Source organism: Panthera tigris, chromosome D1, assembly GCF_018350195.1.
Source record: "Panthera tigris isolate Pti1 chromosome D1, P.tigris_Pti1_mat1.1, whole genome shotgun sequence".
NCBI classification, from domain to species: domain Eukaryota; kingdom Metazoa; phylum Chordata; class Mammalia; order Carnivora; family Felidae; genus Panthera; species Panthera tigris.
This window is the reverse complement of record NC_056669.1, coordinates 73,773,686-73,798,669: the sequence shown is the minus strand read 5'-3', so window position 1 is coordinate 73,798,669 and position 24,984 is coordinate 73,773,686. Positions and strand designations below refer to the sequence as shown.

General features: G+C 38.9%; 1 protein-coding gene and 1 pseudogene across 2 annotated transcripts in view; one reads left to right on the top strand and one right to left on the bottom strand.

Moving 5' to 3' along the window:
* Positions 1–3,637: 3,637 nt before the first annotated feature.
* The window catches only part of LOC102972832 (L-lactate dehydrogenase C chain), a 41,755-nt gene continuing 20,408 nt past the window's right edge, over positions 3,638–24,984 (bottom strand). For both annotated transcript variants that reach the window (XM_007098438.3, XM_007098439.2), the window contains exons 5-8: positions 14,787–14,960; positions 13,761–13,878; positions 10,401–10,524; positions 3,638–4,323 (exon numbers count right to left, since the gene is read on the bottom strand). In XM_007098438.3, coding sequence (XP_007098500.2) covers positions 4,159–4,323; positions 10,401–10,524; positions 13,761–13,878; positions 14,787–14,960 — 581 coding nt within the window. In that variant the 3' untranslated portion in view covers positions 3,638–4,158. The remainder of the gene's footprint in view (positions 4,324–10,400; positions 10,525–13,760; positions 13,879–14,786; positions 14,961–24,984) is intronic.
* On the top strand, positions 4,717–6,334 carry LOC102959847 (annotated as a pseudogene).

Sequence of the window (24,984 nt, the reverse complement as noted above, 5' to 3'; positions counted from 1 at the left end):
TAACCGGAAGCTAAGTTTATCTGCTACATCAATGCTAAGAACTAAACACTAAAACTAACCTAACATGGATAAGGTAGAAGGGAAATAAAGACAGAGACGAGGAAACCGGAGAGAGATTTTTAAAGGAAAAAGACTTATATTTTGTGGTAGTAGGACACCAACTGACAGGTTGTGCACTTTTTTCTGCCACCTATTTCTTCATTGCACGTGTATGAGCTGTTTCCTACAAAGTACCCCAAGCAAAGGGGTACTTCATACTGTCATCACATGGGGGAAAGAGTAATATCAACATTCTAACACATACGATGCCATCATAAATACTAGAAAAACCAGGGGCGCCTGGGTGGCTCAGCTGGTTAAGCATGGGACTCTTGATTTCCACTCAGGTCATAATCTCACAGTGGTGAGCTTGAGCCCCACGTCACCGGGCTTCCTTCATGCTGAGCATGGAGCCTGCTTTAGATTCTCTCTCTCCCTCTCCCTCTGCTTCTCCCCTGCTTGCACTCTCTCTCAAAAAACAAAACAAAAACAAGTAAACAAAAACCCAAAACCTAGAGAAAGCAGCCCCCTCTGGATAGAACAATTAGAAAAGCTCACCTGTGCCTCTGGGCTAAGCCTGCAGGGACTGAATAAGGCCTCTACTCACCCCATTTTTAACTGAATACAACCTGCCTAACCATATGCAGTAGCCTTACATCCAAAGAAGGGAAACTTGGTTAACCCTATGGCACAGAACAGAGAACTTACTTTTAGTAAGATGCTGATTACACAGGGTGTTCCAAGCGATCCAGTTCCTATAATGGAGATCTTATTGTGATGAATGGCCTCCTCTGAAGTGAAATTCTTAAGAAGTTCACCTTGATAGTCGCCATCTTGGAAACCTAACAGAGTGAGGAAAAACTGCAAAGCCACTTCCAAATTTGGTCTGCAGTGAGAGTGGGCATATAGAAAACTCCCGGGTCCCCTGGGGGAAGGAGGTGCTGCAGACCCAACAGGGAATGACAAAACTGACTGGCAAAGAAGCTGGGTAGTTTCTAGCCAGCTGCCCAGCATCCAGAGGTAAACCAAGGGAAGGAAGAGGAGGGTGGAACAGTTAAGAGGGATTACGAATTAGTGAAGGCAAAGGGGCGGCTTCACCAAAAGTGACACGACAGTCAGGACAGCTCTTCCTCCCCTCACCACCCCAGTTGTCCCCCTCGCCCAGCTCTTGGCTCCAGAACCCAGCCCAGACTCCGTAAGTCCAGTAAGTCCAGGGCCGAGGACTGCCAAGCACGCAGTACTTCTGGCCACATTCACGCGGGTGAGAGGGACAGCCACCTCTGACAGGGATGTGTGCAGGCTGCAAGGGACACAGAGCCATCCTCAGGCAAAAGAAATTCACTCCCGCGGAGACCACGCTGCAGCTCATCTACAGAACTCCCACAGCCCAGCTCATGGCCGCCCCCTCCAGAGGCAGATGAAGAGAATGGAGGAAAACCGCAGAAAAGCTGGTTGAGGCCTCAAGAAGGAAAACCATGGCTAGTGAGGCCGCGCAAGGCCGCGGGCCTCGTTTTGGTCGTAGCACACCTGGCGCAGAAGCGAGGCCAGAATGAGGGTTCCGATGCATCGTGCCTGGTCTGTGCCCGGCCTGCGCCTGCAGCTTGTCACCTGCACCAGTGGAGGGCTGACAATTTTGTAGTTGGCAGGTTTCAGGGAGGCTCCTTGGGCTCCTGGGCTCAAAGAGCACAAGGTGCAAAAGATAACAATGAATTAGAGAGCCTCCAGCTATCAAATGGGGTACCACTTGCCCAAAACCCATCCGCTGGAAAGCCCAAGTAAATGTATTTCTAACCAAACCTTGTCTGGATGTATCCAATAGGACTTTTTGACTCTCTGTTGCTAACTTTTTCCCAGAGCTGCAGGAGAAAGGGACCTCAGTGCTAGTTTTAACCACCCACAAAGCGAGTAAGTAAAAATTTAAAAACCTGCTATGCAAAGGGGCTTTTTAAATAAAATATGAAACCCTAAGAACTTGATCAGTGCAGGGCTAACTGATAACGATTTTCACAGGTGTATGGGAAAGCTCAACTCATTTATGTGGTAGTTAAATGCAGAACCCAAAATTCCCCTCTCATCCTTTAGTCTGGGATACACCAAGGCTTCTGTTCTCTTGTCCCACCACGTTCTACCCAATTACGTGTTTCCTAACTCATTTGTGAATCATAATACATAATACACATCTGACAAATTCTTTTCTAAGAAGGAGAGCAGCTGTTTCTCAAACTTTTTTTCATTCTCTCTCCCTCAAGGGCCTTTTTAGACATTTTCCCCCAATCGTTCAGCTCCACTCACCCCATCATGAAATTAAATATTAAAGAATAAGAGGTGCCTGGGTGGCTCAGTCGGTTAAGGCTCCCACTTCGGCTCAGGCCATCATCTCGCGGTTCTTGAGTTAGAGGCCCCGTGTCAAGCTCTGCGCTGGCAGCTCAGAGCCTGGAGCCTGCTTTGGATTCTGTGTCTCCTTCTCCCTCTGCCTCGCCCCCCTCGCCCCCCCTCCCCCCACCCGCTTGCGCTCGTGCTCTCTCTCAAAAATAAACTTAAAACTTTTTTTAATAAATAAATATTAAAGAATAAGAGGGGCACCTGGCAGGCTCAGTCAGTCGGTGGAGACTGCAACTCTTGATCTTGGGATTGTGAGTTTGAGCCCCAGGTTGGGTGTAGAGATTACTTAAAAATAAAATCTAAAAGTAATAATAATAAGATGTTGTCTGCTAGGGTTGAACTTTAGGGTTTAGAAACCCTTGTAGTATCTGTTTTTTTCCACCAACCCCATAACCAATTTAACCCTCTTGGGGTGATATTGCCCCCTGTTGAGAATACACGATGTAGAGCAGTTTTACTTCCTACAGTATTCCCACTGAAACTATATTTTGCAGGCTTTGAATACCTGCAAACATTTACTAAAATGAAGTTTTAATTTGGTGTACAAAGAACAGCTTTTAAAAAAAAAGGCAAAATCCACAGAAGACCCCTCTATCCCTGCTATCCTAACTAAACTCTCTGATGATCCTGTTTGTGCATTCAAGGGAAAAATTGAAAACAAGGAAAAAGAACAAAATATTGGGAAACTAATCATGTTCAGCAGTAGAGGACCGGAATGAAAACTATTCAAACAGCAAGAATAAGAGTATGAACTGTGACTCTCTGTCCAGTGTGCGCACCTCCACGAGAGCACACGCTGTAAGTCCTTAGGGCCTGCATATGTCTTCTCATTTTTCGCCCTGGTCCTGTCCTAGTCTATAAATTACTTTGGTCCTGATTTCTTTGTTTTTGTTCAGTTGTGTATTTCTTATAGCTACCTTAAATTGTGAAATCAAGGAAATATTTCATGTATGTGTGTGTGGCATATGCATATATAAATTAGAAATACATGCACTCATATGCATATACATCAATAATCAATTAGTTGAGGTGCCCTAAATACTGTGAGATACTTGAGGGCATAAATCATGTCCTATTGACCTCATGACCGTAACACAAACAAGCGTACCAGTAGTTTGCTCCACAAATGACTTAGAGAATGGTCTAAGCTCCCTGTGTGGTATTTCAACAGAGACACCAAATCAGCTATTTGAGTTCATATGAATTGGAATAATACTTACAGGTTTGAAAACATTTAATTTTGATTTTGCCATTGAAGTTTTATTTCTGTTTCTTTCTGTTATACATGGACTTAACGTACCTGGTGCAGATCACACATAGACACACAAAGCTAATGAAGCAATATAAACTGAATATGCCTGTGCCCTAATGGAAGAATGTAATTTCAATGCTAGAAAAGGTGCTGGTTGTTTTATGGGAAGAATCATAAGTTTTGTATTATAAGGGATTATTATACATACTCTACCAAACTTGAAGTCAACTCATATATAGGATACTTCAGAAGTATTACTTGCATATGTATAGGTTGGGTATCATTAGAACAGAGTTGTAAGAGATTCATAAAGAGGGGAAATATTTTTACCATTTCCTTTTTCTAGCCTTGAGGGACTGAAGTTATGTCACGGGTTTCCAATGTTTTTTTTTTTAATTTTTTACAAATCAAATGACAATACTTTCAAAATATAAAACATACAGTCTGATATCTTCTTCTATAAAACAGTGGAACATTAAGAGGCTTTAAAATACCAGCTCTTTTTGGATATTCCAAAGTATGTCTGCACTCTTCTTAAAAAGGGCCTCCTCCTCAGAATTCAAGTTAACTTTCACAATATCTGAGATACCATTTTGTCCCAAGACACAAGGGATACTGAGAAAGATTTCTTCTTTTAATCCATATAAGCCCTAAAAGGCAAAATTAGATTATTGTTCAGTAACCTGATATGGAAAAACAGCTAATGCAAAAGAGCTTCAGAATAAGAGGATACCAGAGAGACCATGGAGCTCAACTAGAATCAGAGGGTGGTAGAGTAATTATCAACAATACAAATCCTAGGGGGGTCTGGGTGGCTCAGTCCGTAAAATGTCTGACTTTGGCTCAGGTCATGATCTCGTGGTTTATGAGTTCAAGTCCCGCATCGGGCTCTGTGCTGACAGCTCAGAGCCTGGAGCCTGCTTTGGATTCTGCATCTCCCTCTCTCTCTCTGCCCCTCCCTTGCTCGTGCTCCATCTCTGTCTCTCTCTCTCTAAAATAAACGTTAAAAAAAACTTAAAAAAAAAAAAACAATACCAATCCTAATGTCCTATGACTCTGTGGAGTTTGTGTTCAATGAAATAAAGAACCTACCAGAGGCCTTCAAAGGGACCAAGAAAGGCAACATCTACTCCACCCCTTACCAGGTCCATCTTTCTGTCCAAAGGAAAGATGCCATCCAGTCCTTCATGATGCCATTTTATCTAATAAGGACTGCAAAATCAAGCAGCCTGTGTTTGGTATAAACTACATCAAGAGAACAGTGAAGGTTGAAGGAGGATGTGGCTGGGAAGACCGCTTTGTATAAGTTGACCTTTACACCAACAGGCACCATTGAGTTGGACAATAGATGTTACAGGTGACATCTCAATCTTCTAAAGGTGAAGCCTCCAATGGAGCCTACAGATACTCTCATATGCCCAGCAGGGCCTTTGTCTTTCCCCTGTCAATTGCAAACAGAATATGCCCTTACCCTCCTGGCTACTTCTGTCCATCACCTCCATCTGACTTCTATCCAGAACTTCCCATGATGAACATGGAATAGTTGCAACCATGGCGACCACCCTATTCTGGGCTTATGGAACCTCCAGCCAGCAGCCCTGATGTTCCCTCTATTCCTGTAGCTGAAGCCAAGGCCACAGAAGCAGCTGCCAGAGCCAGTTACAACCTGGACAACAAACACAATGCCTACATGCCCACAAACCAGTTTCTGCCACCTTCCTACTACCCCATGGAAGATAAGACCCAGTAGACACCTCACACCTCCCTGCCTTCCATCCCTCCTTGCTCTTTCCCATCTATCCCTTGGGGTTGACTTTAGGGTTGGAAGAGGCAATGGGAAGGTCTTTTTCTTCCTCCTTCCTTCCTTATAATTAAACATTACCAGGAATTAGCATGGAGGGAAGGAAGAGGCCCCTTGACTATGGAGTGGTGTTTCCCAGCTTCCCACAACAGCTCAGAGTCCACAGGTGCTACTCAGCCAAGCTTCCCTCTCACCATCTTTGGGGATTTCCTCAGGATCTCAGGGTGTGCCCCTTGTTCCTACCTCATTCTAGTCTCCCACAGAGGGCCTCTGGTCACCTCCTCCACCACAGTCCAGCTCCCTCATTTGGGTAGGCATTTTATACTCAACCTCATAAGCACCATCACATCAGCCACATGTCTTCTTCTGGGGGCCCCAGCCAGGCTATACTCACATTCCCTCCACTCTGGTCCGTCCCTATCCATGGAAGGCCACAGTCCCACCAGACTGTCAGCCCACATTCCATTCCCAGCCAGGGGTCAGCTTCAGTTACATTCACCTTCCCTTCCTTTTCCTCTCCTTTGTCATTCTGTTGCCACCTCTGTGTAACTTTTGGAGCTTTAACATGAGTTGCTAGGGATTGGGTGGAATCAGAAACGAGGCCACTGTAGGTGAGGAAGAAGCCCCTCCGTTCCCTATTGGTGTTTTGGGAATTTGTTTCCCTCTACTTTCTCTGTTTCTCTTTCGTCTAGAAGGCGCTTCTAGGACTAAAATTGAAGAATGTATGTGCATCCCGTCATGACACTTGGGGCTGTTGAGTGGGCTGGAAATAAGGCGCCTGGCCCCTGGGGCCTGGCCTTGTCTGGTCCTGTGTGATGACCATGACCTGCTACCCAGGCCCTTCTTCTCTTTAAGCTTCATTCCTGGTTGACAATATGACCCTTGAATACACTAAAATTGGCTCTCATTTGCTCCTGGATTGGCCATGAAATGAGGAAATGGCTACTTAAGAAAATTCCCTGTTTATTTGAAAAAAAAACAAAACCCAGTCAACATATTAATATGAAATAAACTGTACCCTTATTTGTTGAAAATGTGAAGTAATAAAACTGAAGTAGCTGGGTTAAAAAAAAATAAGAGTATATGAATGATTATGCTCTTAATGTCAAATGTTTATTTTCCTATAAAATATAACTTATCCATTGATTTGTTCAGTAAAAATTATGAAATTTCCGTATTACTCAATCTCACTCTCTTCTCAGAGCATTTGACACCTCCTTGACTCTTCCTCAGGAGCAACCTCGGGAAAATTAATTGCTTATTCTCCCGCAGCCCCTGTGTATCCTCAAAAGAGGAGGGATGTGTATCCAGTGTGTACTCATTGTCTCTTTCAAAACTGTAATCCCCTACTCTCTTAACATTTCCTCTATTTTTTTGAGGCTCATCTTATTCAACTCTTCTTCCTTAATGATCATCTTCTAACCTCTTGGCTACTCTGTCTCATTCATAAAAGACTGACATCTGGCTCACAATCTTCTCTGTCCCAGTTTCTGTGATTACTTTTGGTGACTTCATTGTTCATGTGGGTAAACTAACCATAACCAATTCCCTTTCTTTCCAGTTTCTTGACTTCTTTATCTCACAGAACCTTCTCTTCCCACCCCAAGTATCCTACTGTGGACATTGTTACGGGTTCCTCCATATCCAACTTAGATCCCATGATTCATTCTGTAACCCTTTCACCATATACTAAGACCCTCTGCTTATTTTAATTTTTATGTTATAAATATTTCTTAAATTCCTCATTATTCATTTTCTTTTTATAATGTATTCATTTGTATGTAGATCATATTTGAGGGCAAAGGTCTTGAATTTGTCTGTGACCCTTTAGCAGAAAGTCAAACCTATTTTTAACATGTATATAAGCCAAAAGCTACACCTTCACCCTTCCCTTCCTCTTTCCTCACCCCCTCTTTCACACTCCACAAGTAAAACCCACACCCACATGAATTCAGCTATGCTCTCTCTCCATTCCTATGCTCAGATCCCTGGAGAAAACTACACAATAAAGTTGATCTTTAACTCACATTACAAATTAATGCACACCAACCTCAAATAAGCATCCACCTAACAGTAATTCTGTATTTTTTTTTTTTTGGTCAACTTCTATTTCTATCTACAAAGACGACTTCAAATCTTCTCAAACATCTGACTTTTCTATACATCCCCTGATTCTCAGCAGCAGATGATTCTGTCTCCTTTCACTAAAAAGACAGAAGTCATCAGATGCATCCAATGCCAAACTTACAAATCTACGTGATTCACTGCCTATCCTCTCTTGATTATCTCCTGTTACAATAGCTGTCTCTCCTCCTATCTAGGACTAATATCTTCATCTATGGTCTGGATCCCACTGCCTCTGCTTATTACTTCTATCTTCAATATCTTCTTTACTATCAGAATTTTATCTTTGAAAAAAGAAAGGAAAAAAAGGCAGGCGCCTGGGTGGCTCAGTTGGTTGAGTGTCTGACTCCTGATTTCAGCTCAGGTCATGGTCCCAGGGTTGTGGGATTGAGCCCCTCATTGGGCTCCACACTGAGTGTGGAGCCTGCTTAAGATTCTCTCTCTCCCCCTCTGACCCTCTGCCCCACTCACATGCTCTCTCTCTCACTCTGTCTCTCTAAAGTAAAAAAAAAAAAAATTTTTTTTAAACAAAAAACGCAAACTTGCCTGGCCTTGATTTTCCTCTCCAATTATTACTCTCTTTCCTTACCTTCACAGCCAAATACCTCAAAAAAGCTGTTTATACTTGTCTTAGTTTCCTCAGAGGTTCTCAAGGGACCCCTCCAAGGGACATTTGGCACTATATGGAGACATTTTTGATTGTCAAAACTGGGGAAAGAGGGTATGCTACTGGCATCTAATAAGTATAGGCTGGAATGCTGCTAACATCCCACAATGCACAGGACAGCCCTCCAACAATGAAGAATTATCCAGCCCAAAGTCTATAGTGCCGAGGCTAAGAAAACCCTAGTGTGCTCCAATCAGACTTTCATTCCTATTACTTCATTAAACAGTTCCTGCTAAGGTTATCCATGACCTCTGTCACTTTATCCCCCTGTCATTTTTTTTAAGTTTATTTATTTTGAGAGAGAGAGAGAGAGAGAGAGAGAGAGAGAGACAGTATGAGTGGGAGAAGGGCAAAGAGAGAGGGAGAGAGAGAGAGATTCCCAAGCAGGCTTTGTGCTGCCAGCACAGAGCCCGGTGTGAGGCTCGAACCCATGAAGCTACAAGATCATGACCTAAGCTGAAACCAAGAGTTGGACACTTAACCAACTAAGCCACCCTATCCTCCTGGCATTTTTAATCCTCATTTACATGACTTCACAACATCAATCAACAATAGAAAACCAATTCTTTCATCTTTAAAACATCCTCCTCTCTCTTGGTTACAATGATTCCACGTTCTCTTGGTTTTTCTTTTAATTCTCTGGTCACTACTTCTTTTTGACTTTGTGGGCTCACACTATATAAACTCAACTTTTTAAAAATATTTATTTTTGAGAGACAGAGAGAGACAGCATGAGCAGGGGAGGAGCAGAGAGAGGGAGACACAGAATCTGAAGTAGGCTCCAGGCTCTGAGCTGTCAGCACAGAGCCCAATGCAAGGCTTGAACCCATGAACTGCGAGATCGGTGACCTGAGCTGAAGTCTAATGCCTAACTGACTGAGCCACCCAGGTGCCCCTAAACTCAACTTTTAACACTGGAATTCCTCAACACTCAATCTCAATCTGTCTTCTCACTTTATTATGCTCTCCTTAGGCAAGTTCATTAACATTCCTGGCTTCAGTTACTATGTATAAGGCATATCTGTTGTCTGTACCTGTCCAGCTTCTCTTCCTTTGTTGTTGTTGTTGTTGACAGAACCTCTCTTTCCCCTTCAGGAACTGTCTCTCTCCAAACTGACTCACATTTAGAACTCCAACCCAAAACTCTTCTACAAGTTCCAGAAGCTTGTACCCAACTGCCTATTTCCTCTTGGATATTGCAAAACACCTGAAAATGAACTTGTCCGTAACTGCAAACATGATCTTTAAATGTGGCTCTCCTTGAGTATTCCCTTCCTTAGCGGCTACCACTATCTATATATAAAGGTGGAAAACAGAACCCCACAAATGGCCTTTCTTTTCCTTATTTCTCACTTCATTCCACTACCAAGTCTTATGAATGTTACCTCCTAAATACAGTATCTACAAATTTATCCCCTTCTCTTCGCCTCGACTACTATCATTTCTATTCTGAGCTACCGCACATCCTCTTGACAAGTTTCTCCATGTTTACTCTTGTCCTTTTCAAATCTGTTCCCTCCACCACAGCCATAGAAATCTTTTTAACATGAAAACTTGAAAAGAAATAAATTCTTTTAGTGGTTTTCCATAGCTCTACGGTAAGGACTCAAATCCTTTTACAAGGCTTTCAGTGGACTAACCCTGCTTACTTCTCCAGCCTAACCATGCACTTCCCTTTGCTCTCTGCATTTCAACAACTGACATTTTTTTCAGAACTTCAAGTACCCTCTACTTACATCTACCTCAGTTCCTCTGTACATGCATTGCCTCTGTTTAGACTACTAGTTCAGCCTTCCAAATTAACTCCTACTCATTCAGAATAGGTCACATTTACTTCCTTAGGAAGGCTTCCCTTAACATCACCCATGCCACCACCCAGGGTAGCTAAATTCTCTTCTTGTACACTCTTAAGTACTTGGTAATTTTTCATCATAGAATTTATCATAATTTGTTAATATATATTTCCTTTTATAATTGTTTTATTAAGTCCATTTCTTTCATTAAACTCTATGAGATTAGGGCTTCTCTTTTGTTTGTTCACTATATACTCAACATCTTGCGCAATGTCTGGCACATAGTAGGGACTCAAAAATGTTAAAGAAAAGATGATAAATGAAGATTCGACTTAAGCCTACCTTAACCATAGTAGAAACTGGATGCACTCTCCTCAGATTTTTCAAAATTGATCCTACCAGATCTGTCACAGATAGTCCAATAGCCCAAGAGGTATACCCTTTCAGCTTGATAATCTGATAGCCACTACAGTTGTAGAAAGTAAAAAAATCAAATTTATGGGATGTCAACTTAGAGAACACATATTATTTTTCAGGCATCCATTTTGAAGCAACCTACATGTCAATGCCACTCTCAGAGATTTCTTCCAAAATTATTTACCAATAGCCAATAGAAATTTCTATACTAGTCTCATAAACATTATTTGCTTTAAATAATAATTAATACACCCTTCTCTTATCATAAAGGCAGAATACTAGGACATATGTGCGACTAAAGATGAAACTATTTTTATATATTTTTTATTGTTGTTTAAATCCAAACACAGAATCTGATCATCTTGAAAGTTAACATATACATCTTGCTGACCACTTAAAATTATTACTAGGGTGCCAATGTAACTTTATCTAATTGTAAGCCTGGTGTACATATTTTTCATAAGAATACATCATTAAATCAACAATATATGGAAATATGGGGAAATGTTCATGACACATTTTCAAAGGAAAATAGCAAAGTCCTAAACATTATGCAATTTCTTATCTCAGTCTTGTTAAAAACATAACACATTTATAAGAACTTTAGAATTGCATCAGTCCACAAAGTTATTAACAGTGATTCTTTTTAAGTGGTATTACAGATGATATCATCTTCTCTACACTTCTCTGAATTTTCTTATTTTCTACAATGAATATGTATCATATTCTTGCACTGCCACCAACAGATGTGGATTGACAGTCAAAGTCAAAGAACAAAGAGGTTTTAACTTAGCACTGAGTTTATTTAGTTCTCAGAAAAGGATCCAGGACAGGAAACAGAATGTTCAACATCATTATTCATATCAGGGGGTCTTACATCCATGGAAGCACTGTTGCAAGGCCCCAGGACTTCACGCAATACACTTGGTAGCAAAAGATAAGACTGATCCCCTCAACACAGAAAAGCTGGGACTGGGCTGTACTTACTGTGGTATTGTAATTTGACTATCAATCCAAAACCAGGGCACAATTAGGGGGCATGAGGATTGCTGTCAAATTTAGGATTAACTTCCAGACTGTCAATTCAATATGACCAAGACTCTGTGGGGTAAGTAAAAAGGAAGGGAGGGAGGCTCTGCCTAGTGATTGATTGATTGATTGATTGATGAAATATGAGTTGAAGAAAGCTCTGCAGTAAATAAATGGGGAAAGATCTTACCAGTGGAATCTGGATGACAGATTTATTTTTTCAAGAATCAACAAAATGGATTGACAAAGAGAAAGGGTTGAAAATAGAATAAATATATAATCCTTTAGTTGTTATTAACCATCCTAATGAAAATAAAACTGCTGCCATAAAAAGAAGTAGGCAAAGTGAGCATATAGAACAAGCAGTTTTAAGGCTACTATATTAAGACAAAAACTAATTGCTCTATTAGAAACCTGGAAGGACATCCTATTAAATCATGATGTCATTACCCTACAATTGGTTAGGCACTAGAAAATCAGAGGCTATGACATAAAAGTGGTGAGTTGTTTTTAGATAAATACTAGCAGTATCTCAGGATTCTTTACAATTATAGATCCTTTGCTAAATGACCAAGGGGGGAATAATTTAATTTGGACACTGCATTATTGAGAGGACTAACTGGAATAAGTACTGATCTGTAATATGTTGCAGTATTTGGTTTTTAAATCACGCAGGACTTCAGTGGAAAAGGTGGTCTTAATCATTATTCCCTTATAGCAACAGTGTTTCAAATTTAACATTCCCTGGGGTACGATGATTAGGAATTTGGTAGACAAAGACTAACACTGTAACATCCCTGTAAGAAGTAGATGGGCTGCTCCATGACACTTGGAAACCAGTATTGGCTAAAACATATTCCTTAGGGCATGGGTTGTGGTTCTGCCTCTGTATCAGATTGATTCCTGAATTTGCTGGGAACTGGCCCTTACTGGCCCCTATATCTAGAAATACATGGCATATGGGTAAGGACACTTGTGTTGAAAATGGTAGGAAATGATACTGTAGTATTAACATAATTATATGCTAGACATTAACTTAAAAGTGATTTCTAAGTTCTAGAAGTTCTACTAACATGTAACTTGGCTGAAGCATGAGGGAGAATCATGCATGCTATTAAAGCTGATGTATATAGAGTCAGACACTTCACTTACAAGTAAAATTAGTTAACTTCTGATCATCTGATCAGTTTCATGTTTTTCATCAAATCATTTGATAAACACTTAATAATTTCTAAGTACTGTTCTAACCATTTTACTCCACTAACTCATTTACTCTTCATAATAATTTTCTAAGGTAGGTTCTCCTATTATCCCCATTTTAAATATGAAGAAAATGATGTGCAACATTATTTACAATAGCCAAAATATGGAAGCCACCCAAATGCCCATTGATAGATAAATGGTAAAGATGTGGTGAAATATTACACCACAGTGGAATATTACTTAGCCATAAAAAGAATGAAATCGTACCATTTGCAATAACATCAATAAACTTAAAGGGCACTGCTAAGTGAAATAAGACAGAGAAATAGTGATACCATACAATTTCACTTATATGTGGAATATAAATAACAAAACATACAAACAAACAAAAAACAGACTCTTAAGTACAGAGAACAAACTGGTAGTTGCCAGTGAAGAGGTGGGTAGAGGGATGGGTGAAATAAATAAAAGTTATTAATAGATATAAACTCCCAGTTATAAAATAAATGATGAAGATAAAAAGTACAGCATAGAGAATATAGCCAATAATATTATAATAATGTATGATGACAGATGGTGACTATATCTACTGTGGGAGCACTAAGTAATACATAGAAATGTCAGTCAATATCAGCATGTTGTATACCTGAAACTAGTATAACATTGTATGCTAATGAAACTTCAATAGAAAAAAAAAAGATGAGGGAACTGAGATTTTAATATTTTAAATACGTTCTCAATATCACACCACTAATAAATGGTGAAGCCAGGTTTCAAGCCTGAGCACCTTGGTTCAAAGTCCATGATCAAAATCACTGTGATATATTACCCTCAAACACAAATGAGTTCTTATAAAATGATAAACAGATTTTCCTTTTGAAAAATAATCCCCAAAGAAAGCTATGCAGAATATAAGTCTAAATTTGGGAATTTCCAAAAAGTTAGAATTCGTTATCTCACAAAAAGCAAAGATCAACTATAGACTTTTTGTGTGTGAATCTTACTCTTAAAACTGATTATTAAGGCACTGAGACACTGAATGAGTACTGTTACCTTTCAATAACTTGTTTATGGATATTTTTCCATTGGTCCTTGTCTGAATCAGTTCCTAATTTAGGGTCTAGACTCTTCAGGGCAACACCAGCAACATTCACCCCACTCCATAAGGGCACTAAAAGAAACAGATCTCAGAATAAATTCTTCTTCCCCATACTGTATCAGTTGTTTGAGTTCAATGGGTTTACATTTTAAAGTTAGGTAACTACCTTACACATAATATAAAAATAAGTTTAAATGGACAAAATAAAGAAATATAAACAAAATTATAAAAATATATTTTTTAATTTTAAAAAATTTATATTTTTTATATTAAAAAATTTTATATTTTTTAATTTTAAAAAATTTATATTTTTTATATTAAAAAATTATATTTTTTAATTTTAAAAAATTTGTATTTTTTATATTTAAAAAATTTATATTTTTTAATTTTAAAAAATTTGTATTTTTTATATTTAAAAAATTTATATTTTTTAAAGTGTTAGAAAGATATGTAGAATTATTTTATATTTGTGTGGTATAGAAGGCATTTTAAAGCAAGATGCAAATAAAGAATCCACAAAGAAAAGGATTGATAAGGAAATATAAAATATCATAAGCAACTAGAGAAAAGGAGCAACAAATTAATACTACTCAATAGTAACAAAGAGCTGACAGGGAATAACCATCAACCTAGAATCTCGTATCAGTTAAACTGTCATTCAAGAATGGGGTGAAACTAAAACACTTCTGCATAAACAAAACTGACAGGATATACTTCAAGAAAAAAAAAAAGATCTCCAGAGAAGAGAAACACTCATAGACTTTCAAAACAGCTATATGTTACATGCATTGTTTTATGAGACGTAGCTAAACCCATGAACAGAAGACAAAGTAGAGGAATAGAAAAATACACCAGGGAAATACCAAGCAACTGAAAGTTGTGTAGCTATATTAATATCAGAAAAAAATAGACTTTAAAGAAAATACGTATTATTGTAGATAAGAAGTGTAATTACATAATGGTAATAGGTTTATACTTACCACTAGAATCACCATGTTCTCCAATAATCCAACCATGGCAGCTTGTGGGATGAACACCCAACTTCTCCCCAATTAGGTAACGGAAACGGGCAGAGTCTAGATTACAACCACTTCCAATTACACGAGTTGCAGGTAAGCCACTTAGCTTCCAGACCACATATGTCAAAATATCCACTAGAAGGAACAATTTGTTAGAAAAAAATTAATAGTAACTTCGTTCTACAATTTGCTTTTCTGAATAAGTAAATGGTCATAAAATCAAATACAGATTCATTACAGAGTTCAAAGTAAAGCAAGTCAACAAAGAAATTAGGAAGGATTATCTCCCATACAGATTTTTAAAAGGTTAAATTACTCACAATCAGAATTTTAAAACAAAAAAAAAATCTCCTTTTGAGATAAAGCATGTACCTGTCTGTGTGTTTAATAATCAGTCAATTAATTTTACCTCCTTAACTACACTTAAATTTCTCCTTTCCTTCACCAGCCTCATCTAATCTATCAGCATCTCCTACCCAGAATAAAGCCACATGCATGACCAGGGTCATATGCAGATGTGAACATACTCAGAAAAAATGTGAGAAGATCCTAAGCTTTAGCCCCATCTGTCTTTGAGGCTTTGTGCAAACTGGAAGTGAAGGTTAAGCCACAGTTGTAAACTGCCAGGCTTAGTGTTGAGGGCATGCCCTAGCATGCACACAGAGCCCTCCAGCAAGGACTGGGAGATATTTTTTGGTTTCAAAACTGCAGAGAACAAGATGGAATCACTCATGTCAAGCAGTGATGGGCAGTGCAGCCAAGACCAGATATCACAGAGACCAGCACCAGCTGATGACGCACTCAGAACTGATAACCAGCAGAAACAGAGGAGATATGCAAAGGCCCAAGAGTGATTAAATCATTTTAAAAGGTGAGGATTTTTGCAGCAAACTGTCAGACTCCTTAGACACTGACCCCTCTATGTCTGATCACTTCAAAAAGGGAGCTGCCACCAAAGGTTGTGCCTGATTGATCTTTGAACAGAACAGACATCCTTTGCTGCTTGAACATAATAAACATTAAACTCCAACAGCTGACCTGGACTGGACCAAGGCCTTATCTCAACTGTGCACCCACAGACTGACTTCCCATTTGGTTTGTTAGCCTCCTACCCCTATTCTATCTTGTCTGTTGTGTGACTTGTGCTTTGCTTTGTGTGACATACAAGAAGCCAAGTTAAATATGTGAATGTCATCAAGTCTGGAATCCTGAACCTGCTTTATAATTACATTAACCCTGCTTTATGACTGAATAAAGCTGACATTGTGGAAAGACACAACCCACGTGTGCCTTCATAGCATGATCATGACAAGAACTTTAAGGAAAGTTCTGTTTGAACATCAGCTGACCACCAAACGAATGTATGTGGCCTATGACTACTGTGGCCATGTACAACAAAGAATATAGACCTTACAAAATTAATATATAAAAGTCATGAAACAAACTACTACAACAAGCATCAACAAAAACAAACTCTGAAAGGGGGGAATTTGATTTGCAGTTTTCATATTATAATTTTTTTGGCTTTTGGGTTGGGGCACCTGGGCGGCTCAGTCAGTTAAGCATCCGACTTTGGCTCAGGTCATGATCTCAGGGCCCATGAGTTCAAGCCCCGCATCGGGCTCTGTGCTGACAGCTCAGAGCTTGGAGCCTGCTTCAGACTCTGTGTCCCCCCCTTTCTCTGCCCCTCCCCCACTCACATTCTATCTTTCTCTCTCAAAAATAAATAAATGTTAAAAAAATAATTTTTTGCCTTTTTAAGTTTTTATTTTAATTCCAGTTAGTTAGCATACAGTGTTATATTAGTTTCAGGTGTACAATATAAAGATTCAATAACTGCATGCATCACCTGGTGCTCATCACAAGTGCCCTCCTTAATCCCCATCACATACTTAACTGATTCCCCCAACCCACCTCCTGTCTGGTAACCATCAGTTTGTTTTCAATTGATGGTTTCAACTAAACCAATGTCTAGTTTCCAACAAAAATTATGAGGCATCAAATGAAACAAATAAGTATAGACAATACAAAGGAAAAGAAGCAATCAACAGAAACTGTTCCTAAAGTACCCCAGACTTTAAACAACTAACCTATCTTCAAGCCCACTGGTTCTTTCTTCTGCCTTCTCAATCTATTGTTGGGCCATCTAGTGAATTTTCATTTCAGTTAACTTTTCAACTTCAGAATTTCTATTTTAGTTCCTTTTTATAATTTCTATTTATTAATATTTCTTATTTGGTGAGACTTCAGCCTCTTATGTCCTTTAGTTCTTTAGACATGGCTTGCTTTAGCTGTAAATATATGTAAAATGGTTGGTTTAAAGTATTTGTCCGCTGGGATGCCTGGATGGCTCAGTCAGTTATGTGTCTAACTCTTGGTTTCGGCTCAGGTCATGATCTCATGGTTTGTTGGATGGAGCCCCGCATTGGGCTCTGTGCTAACAGTGCAGAGCCTGCTTGGGATTCTCTCTCTCCCTTTCTCTCTCTGCCCCTCCCCTGCTCTCTCTCTCTCTCTCCCTCTCTCTCTCTCTCAGAATAAATAAACTTAAACAAAAATGAAGTATTTGGTAAATCTTTGTTAATTATTATGGCTAGAACTTCCAGCACAATGTTGAATACAAGTAGTGAAATCAGGCATCTTGTCTTATTCTTAATCTTAGAGAGAAATATATCAGTCTTTCACTATTGAGTATGATGCTAGCTGTGGGTTTTTCAAGTTGAAGAAATTTCCTCCTACTCATACTTTACTGATTCTTTTTTTAAATCATGATTGGGTGTTGAATTTTGTGATATATTTTTCTGCATTTATTACCACTCTAATCATTATATAATATCGTTCTTTGTCTCTAGTAACAATTTTTGTGTGAAAGTCTAATTTCTCTGGTATCGGTATAGCCACTCCAGCTCTCTTTTGGTTCCTGTGTATATGAAATATTTTTTCCATCCTTTTGCTTTCAACTTACTGTGTCATTAAATCTAAAGTGAACCACTTGCAATTAGGCAAGAAAAAGAAATAAAAACCAAATTGGAAAGGAAGAAGTAAAACTATTTCTATTTGCAGATGACATGATCTTATATATAGAAAATCCTAAAGAATCCACAGACACACACACTCACAAACTATTAGAGCTGATAAATGAATTCAATAAAGTTGCAGGATACAAGACAACACTCAAAAATCACTTGTAATTCTAGGGGTACCTGGGTGGCTCAGTTGGTTAAGCATCCGACTTTGGCTCAGGTCATGATCTCACAGCTCATGAATTCAAGCCCCGCATTGGGCTCTACACTGACAGCTCAGCCCTATCAAAATTCCAATGATCTTTTTTGTGGAAATGAAAACAAAAATCCTAAAATGCATACGAAATTACATAGGGCCCTAAATAGTGAAAACAATTATGAAAAAGAATAACACAGCTGAAGAACTCACATTCTGACTTCAAAACTTAACTACAGAGCTACAGTAATCAAAACACTATGATATTGGCATAAGGAGAGACATATCAATCAATGGAACACAAGTGACAGTCCAGAAAACCCACTCATATATGGTCAATGAGTTTTAGACAAAGGTGCTAAAACCATTCAATGGGGAAAGAAGAATATTTTCAAAAAATGCGGTTGAGACAAGAGGATATCCACATGCAAAAGAATGAAATTTGACTCTTACCTCACATCATGTACAAAGTTAGTTCCAGATGGCTCAAAGATCTAAATATAAAAGCTAGAAATATAGGGGTAAATCTTCATGACCTTGAGTTTGACATTGATTTCTTAGGTATGACACCAAAAGCATGAGTAACAAAAAGAGAAAAAGATAGATTGGCCTTCACCAAAATTAAATATTTTTATGTACAAAGTACACTATCAAGAAAGCAAAAAGACAATCCATGGAATGGAAGAATACATTTAAATCACAGATCTGATAAGAGTCCTATAGCCAGATATATAAAGAACTCGTATTACTCCTCAACCAAAAGGCAAACAACCCAATTTAAAAATGAGGAAAGAACTTGAATAGATGTTTCTCCAAGAAAATATACAAATGGCCAACAAGCATTGAAAAGATGCTCAAGGGGCACCTGGATGGCTCAGTCAGTTGAGCGTCCAACTTCAGCTCAGGTCATGATCTTGCGGTTCATGGGTTTGAGCCCTGTATCGGGCTCACTGTTGTCAGCCTGTCAGCACAGACCCTGCTGCAGATCCTCTGTCCCCTTCTCTCTACCCCTCCCCCTGCTGTGCTCTCTCAAAAATAAATAAATACAAAAAAAAAAAAAAAAGAAAGATGCTCAACATCATTAGGCACTAGGGAAATGCAAATCAAAACCACAATGAGATACCACTTCACATCCACTCAAATAGCTAAAATAAAAAATGTAGAAAATAACAAGTATTGGGGTGCCTGGGTAGCTCAGTTGATTGAGCGTCCAACTTCAGCTCAGGTCATGATCTCATGGTTTATGAGATCCAGCTCACTGCCATCAGCACAGAGCCAGCTTCAGATCCTCTGTCCCCCTCTTTCTCTGCCTCTCCCCTGCTCATGCTCTCTCTCTCTCTCTCTCTCAAAAATAAATAAACAGTAAAAAAAAGAAAATAACAAGTGCTGGTGGGGATATGGACAATAGGAACATTTACACACTGCTGATGGGAATGTAAAATAGTACAGCTACCAAGAAAAAAGTTTGGCAGTTACTAATTAATCATAGAATTATCATAAGACCCAGGATTGATCTATCTATCTTTCTTTCTTTCTTTCTTTCTTTCTTTCTTTCTTTCTTTCTTTCTTTCTTTGTTTCTTTTCAGAGAGAGAGAGGGAGAGAGAGAGTGTGTGTGTGCGCACATGTACGCAAGAGGGAGAAGGAGACAGAAAATCTTAAGCAGGCTCCATGACCAGCACGGGAGCCAATGGGGGGCTCAATCCCACAACTGTGAGATCATGACCCCAGCCAAAATCAAGGGGCAGACGCTCAACCAACTAAGCTACCCAGGCACCCCATATGACCCAGTGTTTCTACTCCTAGAGATATATGCAGGTGTTCAAACAAAAATTGTACATGAATATTCCTAACATCACTATTCACAATAGCCAAAAGGTAAAAACAATTCAAATGTCCATCAGCTGATAAATGGATAAATGGAATGTGATATATTACACAGTGGAATATTTTCAGTCATAAAAAGTATTGATGCAGACCACAATATGGATGAACCTTGAAAACATTATTAAATTAAAGAAGCAATACTTTTACAAAAGGACACATATTGGATGATCCCATTTATATTAAATATCCAAAAGAGGCAAAACTATAGATACAGAAAGCAAATTAGTGGTTGCCAGGAATGGAGAGAGGAAGGAATGAGAAGTGACTATTTAAGGGCACAAAGTTTCCATTTAGGGTGATAAAGAAGCTTGAGCATTAGACAGTGGTAGTGGTTGCACAAAATAAAATTTACTTAATGTACTTAATGCCACTGAATTACACACTTTAAAACGGTTAAAATGGTAACATTTATGTTATATGTAAACATAACATGATAAAAAATAGACTTTACCTCAAAAATTATTACTAGAGACAAAGAAAGACATTACACAATGATAAAAGGGTCAACTGATGCAAAAAAAAAAAGCATTTGACAAAATTCAACACCCATTCACGATTAAAAAAAAAACTCTCTGGAGTGCCTGGGTGGCTCAGTCAGTTAAGCCCCACTCTTGATTGTGGCTCAGGTCATGATCTCACAGTTCATGAGATTCAGCCCTGCGTCGGGCTCTGTGCTGACAGCACAGAACTTGCTTGGAATTCTCTCTCCCCCTCTCTCTCTGCCCCTTCCCCATTTGTGCAAGCGTGCGCGCTCTCTCTCTCTCTCTCTCTCTCTCAAAAATAAGTAAATAAACTTACAAAAACCATAATGCTATTGGAATGACTAAAATTGAGGAGACTGACAATACAAAATGTCGGCAAGGATGTGGAGCACGTAGAACACTCTTAGAGTGCTTATGGGAATGTAAACTGGGATAACCACTTTGGAAAACTGTTTGGCAGCTTCAGCAGAGTTAAGCATATACCTGCCATATAAGCCATCTATTTTACTCCCATGTATTTACCCAGAGAAATGATGACATACACCCATGAAAATTCTTGTTTACAAGTGTTTCCAGCAGCTTTATTCATAATACCTAAAAACTGGAAATAACTTAAATATCTACCAATGGATAAATGGATAGGAATGGATAAACAAAAAAGGATTTAAAATTATTAAAAAAAAAAATAACCACTTTCCAGCAGTAAAAAAAAGAAAAAAAAAAAAAGAACAGATCACCAATATACCAAGCTACATGGATGAATCCCAAAATAATCATGCTGGGTGAGAGAAAACAGACCAAAAAAAAGGCTACATTTGGTATGATTCCATTATATGAGATTCCAGAAAACGGGTCCAGAGGTGGAATAAAGGATGGACTGCAAAGGGGCACAAGAAAAGCTTTGGAGGTAATGGAAAGGTACTTACCTTGATTATGGTGGTGGTTTCATGAGCGATTACATCTATCAATATTCACTGTGGAATGATGTCAGCAATACAGCCAAATAAGACATACCTCACTCACCACCCAACCCTCAAAATGACAATCTGGCATCCACGCATGGACAAAAGTGCCTTTGTTGGAGCTGTGTGATCCAGCATCATGCACCAAAGAACCCAGAAGGAGACGTGCCTGTCAGGCATGTAATAGGCAAAGGGACCTCAGTCCCAGCTGTGGACCCTGCAATGGCCCATGAGCCAGCTCTAGCCCCACTCTGCTCAAGTTCAGGAGCTCCTGGAAAACAATGTCTTAGACAATCCACCCATCTACAGGAGAGACTTTGTGGAAGTTCAGGGTTCTAGCTGAGAAGTCCCGGCACACCACTGGGGCAAAATACTATGAGTTTGGATGTATTGGAGAGGGTAAGAGAAACAGTTTGACTTTACTTGCCTCACTCCTCCCCTGAGGTAGAAGAGCTCACTGCTAACAGAGATCTTAGTCCATGATTTCTCCCACAGGTGAAAGTCAGAGTGTGTGAGTAAGCATCTACCTTCACTAGCTAGGCAGACTGCTGCCAAAGAAGCCCATCTCTCTCTCTTACCCCATCCAGAGTATTGAGTCATGAGCTGTACGAGTGAGGAATGAGAAAAGGCTAAGAGTGGCAGACAGGACTCTCATAGGGGCATTATAGGACATAGATCCTACTAAATGTGTTGTAGACCTTATCAGGAAGACTGCCCCCGGGCCACTGGGGATGCCTTGATAGTGGACTCCCCTATTTAACCCACAGGCAATCCTAGCATTCCACACACTCACCCCCACAGGCCCCCCTCACTGTGGCTGGCTCCCTGTATGCACTCTCACTGACAAGAGTAAGCATTGTCAAACAGCTAGTGAGCACAGGCAGAAAGCTGGTCTGGATCTGTGGGTCAGAAAGAGACTGCAAACTTCAGCTTAAGCTACAAAAACCCCCCAACAAACAAAAGTCCGTGACCAGATGGCTTCACAGGCAAGTTCTACCAACATTTAGAGAAAAGCTAATATCCATTCTTCTCAAACTATTCCAAAAAATAGAAAAGGAAGGAAAACATCCAAATTCATCCTATGAGGCCAGTATTACCCTAATACCAAAACCAGATAAAAGCATCACTTAAAAAGAGAGCTACAGGCCAATATCCCTGATGAACATAGATGCAAAAGTTCTCAATAAAATACTAGCAAACCGAATCCAACAATACATTAAAAACATAATTCACCACGATCAAGTGAGATTTATTCCTGGGTGGCAAGGGTGGCTCAATATTTGCAAATTAATCAAAATGATACATCACATTAATAAAAGAAAGGATAAGAACCACATGATCACTTCAACAGATTCAGAAAAAGCATTTGACAAAGTACAACACCCATTCATGATAAAACCCCTCAACCAAGTAGGCTTAGAGGGAACATATCTCAACATAATAAAGGCCATATAAGAAAAACACACAGCTAATATAATCCTCAAAGGGGAAAAACTGGGAGCTTTTCCTCTATGGTCAGGAACAAGACAAGGATGTCCATTCTCACCACTTTTATTAAGCATAGTACTGGAAGTCCTAGCCACAGTAATCAGACAACAAAAGGAAATAAAAGACATCCAAATCAGCAAGGAAAAAGAGAAACTTTCACTATTTGCACATAACATGATACTATACATGGAAAACCCCAAAGAATACACACACACACACACACACACACACACACACAGACCACCACCACCACCACCACCAAGAACAACAACAACAACAAAACAAAAAACTGCTAGAACAGATAAATGAATTCAGTAAAGTTACAGGATACAAAATCAACATACAGAAATCTGCTACATTTCTATATACCAATAATGAAGCAGCAGAAAGATAAACTAAGGAATCAATCCTTGCACTTTACACTTGCATCAAAAACAATAAGATACCTAGGAATAGACCTAACCAAAAAGATGAAAGGCCTCTACTCAAAACACTGATGGAAGAAACTGAATATGATGCAAAGAAGTAGAAAGATATTCATTGCTCATAGATTGGAAGAAAAAATATTGTTAAAATGCCTATACTCCCCAAAGCAATCTACACATTTAATGCAATCCCTATCAAAATACCAAGGTCATTTTTCACAGAGTTAGAACAAACAATAGTAAAATTTGTATGGAACCACAAAAGATCCTGAATAGCCAAAGCAACCCTGAAAAGGAAAAGCAAAGCTGGAGACATCGTAATTCCGGACTTCAAGTTATATTACAAAGCTGTAGTGATCAAAACGGTATGGTACTAGCACAAAAATAGATACATAGATCAATGGAACAGAATAGAAAACCCAGAAATATACCCAAAACTATACGGTCAATTCATCTTTGACAAAGCTAGAAAGAATATCCAATGGGAAAAAGACTGTCTCTTCAACAAATGGTGCTGGAAAAACTAGACAGCTACATGCACAAGAATGAAACTAGACCACTTTCTTACACCATACACATAAATAAACTCAAAATGGATTTAAGTCCTAAATATGAGGCTGGAAACCATTAAAATTCAAGAAGAGAGCACAGGCAGTGACTGCTTTGACATCAGCTATAGCAACTTCTTTCTAGATATGTCTCCTAAGATAAGGGAAACCAAATCAAAAATAAATTATTGAGAGTACACCAAAATACAAAGCTTCTGCATAGTGAAGAAAACAATCAACAAAACTAAAAGGCAGCCTCTGAATGGGTGGAGATATCTGCAAATGATGTATCTGATAAAGGGTTTGTATCCAAAATATATAAAACTCAACACCCAAAAAATGAATTATCCAATTAGAAAATGAGCAGAAGACATGAGCAGATATTTTTCCAAAGAAGATATTCAGATGGCTAACAGATACATGAAAAGATGCTCATTATCACTTATCACCAGGGAAATGCAAATCAAAAGCACAATGAGATATCATATCACACCTGTTAGAATGGCTAAAATCAAAAACACAAGAACAACAAGTGTTGGCAAGAATGTGGAGAGAGAAGAGCCCCATGTGCCGTTGGTGGAAATATAAGTTGGTATGACCAATTTCTTCAAAAATTTAAAGACAGAAATACCATATGGTCCAATAATTCTGCTATTGGGTATTTATCCAAAGAAAGTGAAAACACTTATTTGAAAAGAGAAATGCACCCCTATGTTTATTGCAGCAATAGCCAAGATATGGAAGCCAGGTAAATGTCCACCAATAGACAAATGGGTAAGGAAAAGACAGCATATAATGGAATATTATACAGCTATAAAGAATGAGATTGTGCTATTTGAGAAAACATGGATGGACCTAGAAGGTATTATGTTAAGTGAAATAAATCAGAATGAAAGACAAATACCATATGATTCCACTCATAAGTGGAATCCAAAATAAATAAATAAATAAATAAATAAATAAATAAACAAACAAAAAGCAGAATCAGACCTATAAATACAGAGAATAAACTGATGTTTGCAAAAGGAGAGTGATATGGGGGATTGGGCAAAATGGGTGAAGAGGAGAAAGGGATACAGTCTTCCAGTTATGAAATGAATAAGTCTTGGGATTAAAAGACACAGCACCAGGGAAAAAAAAGATGTGAGATACA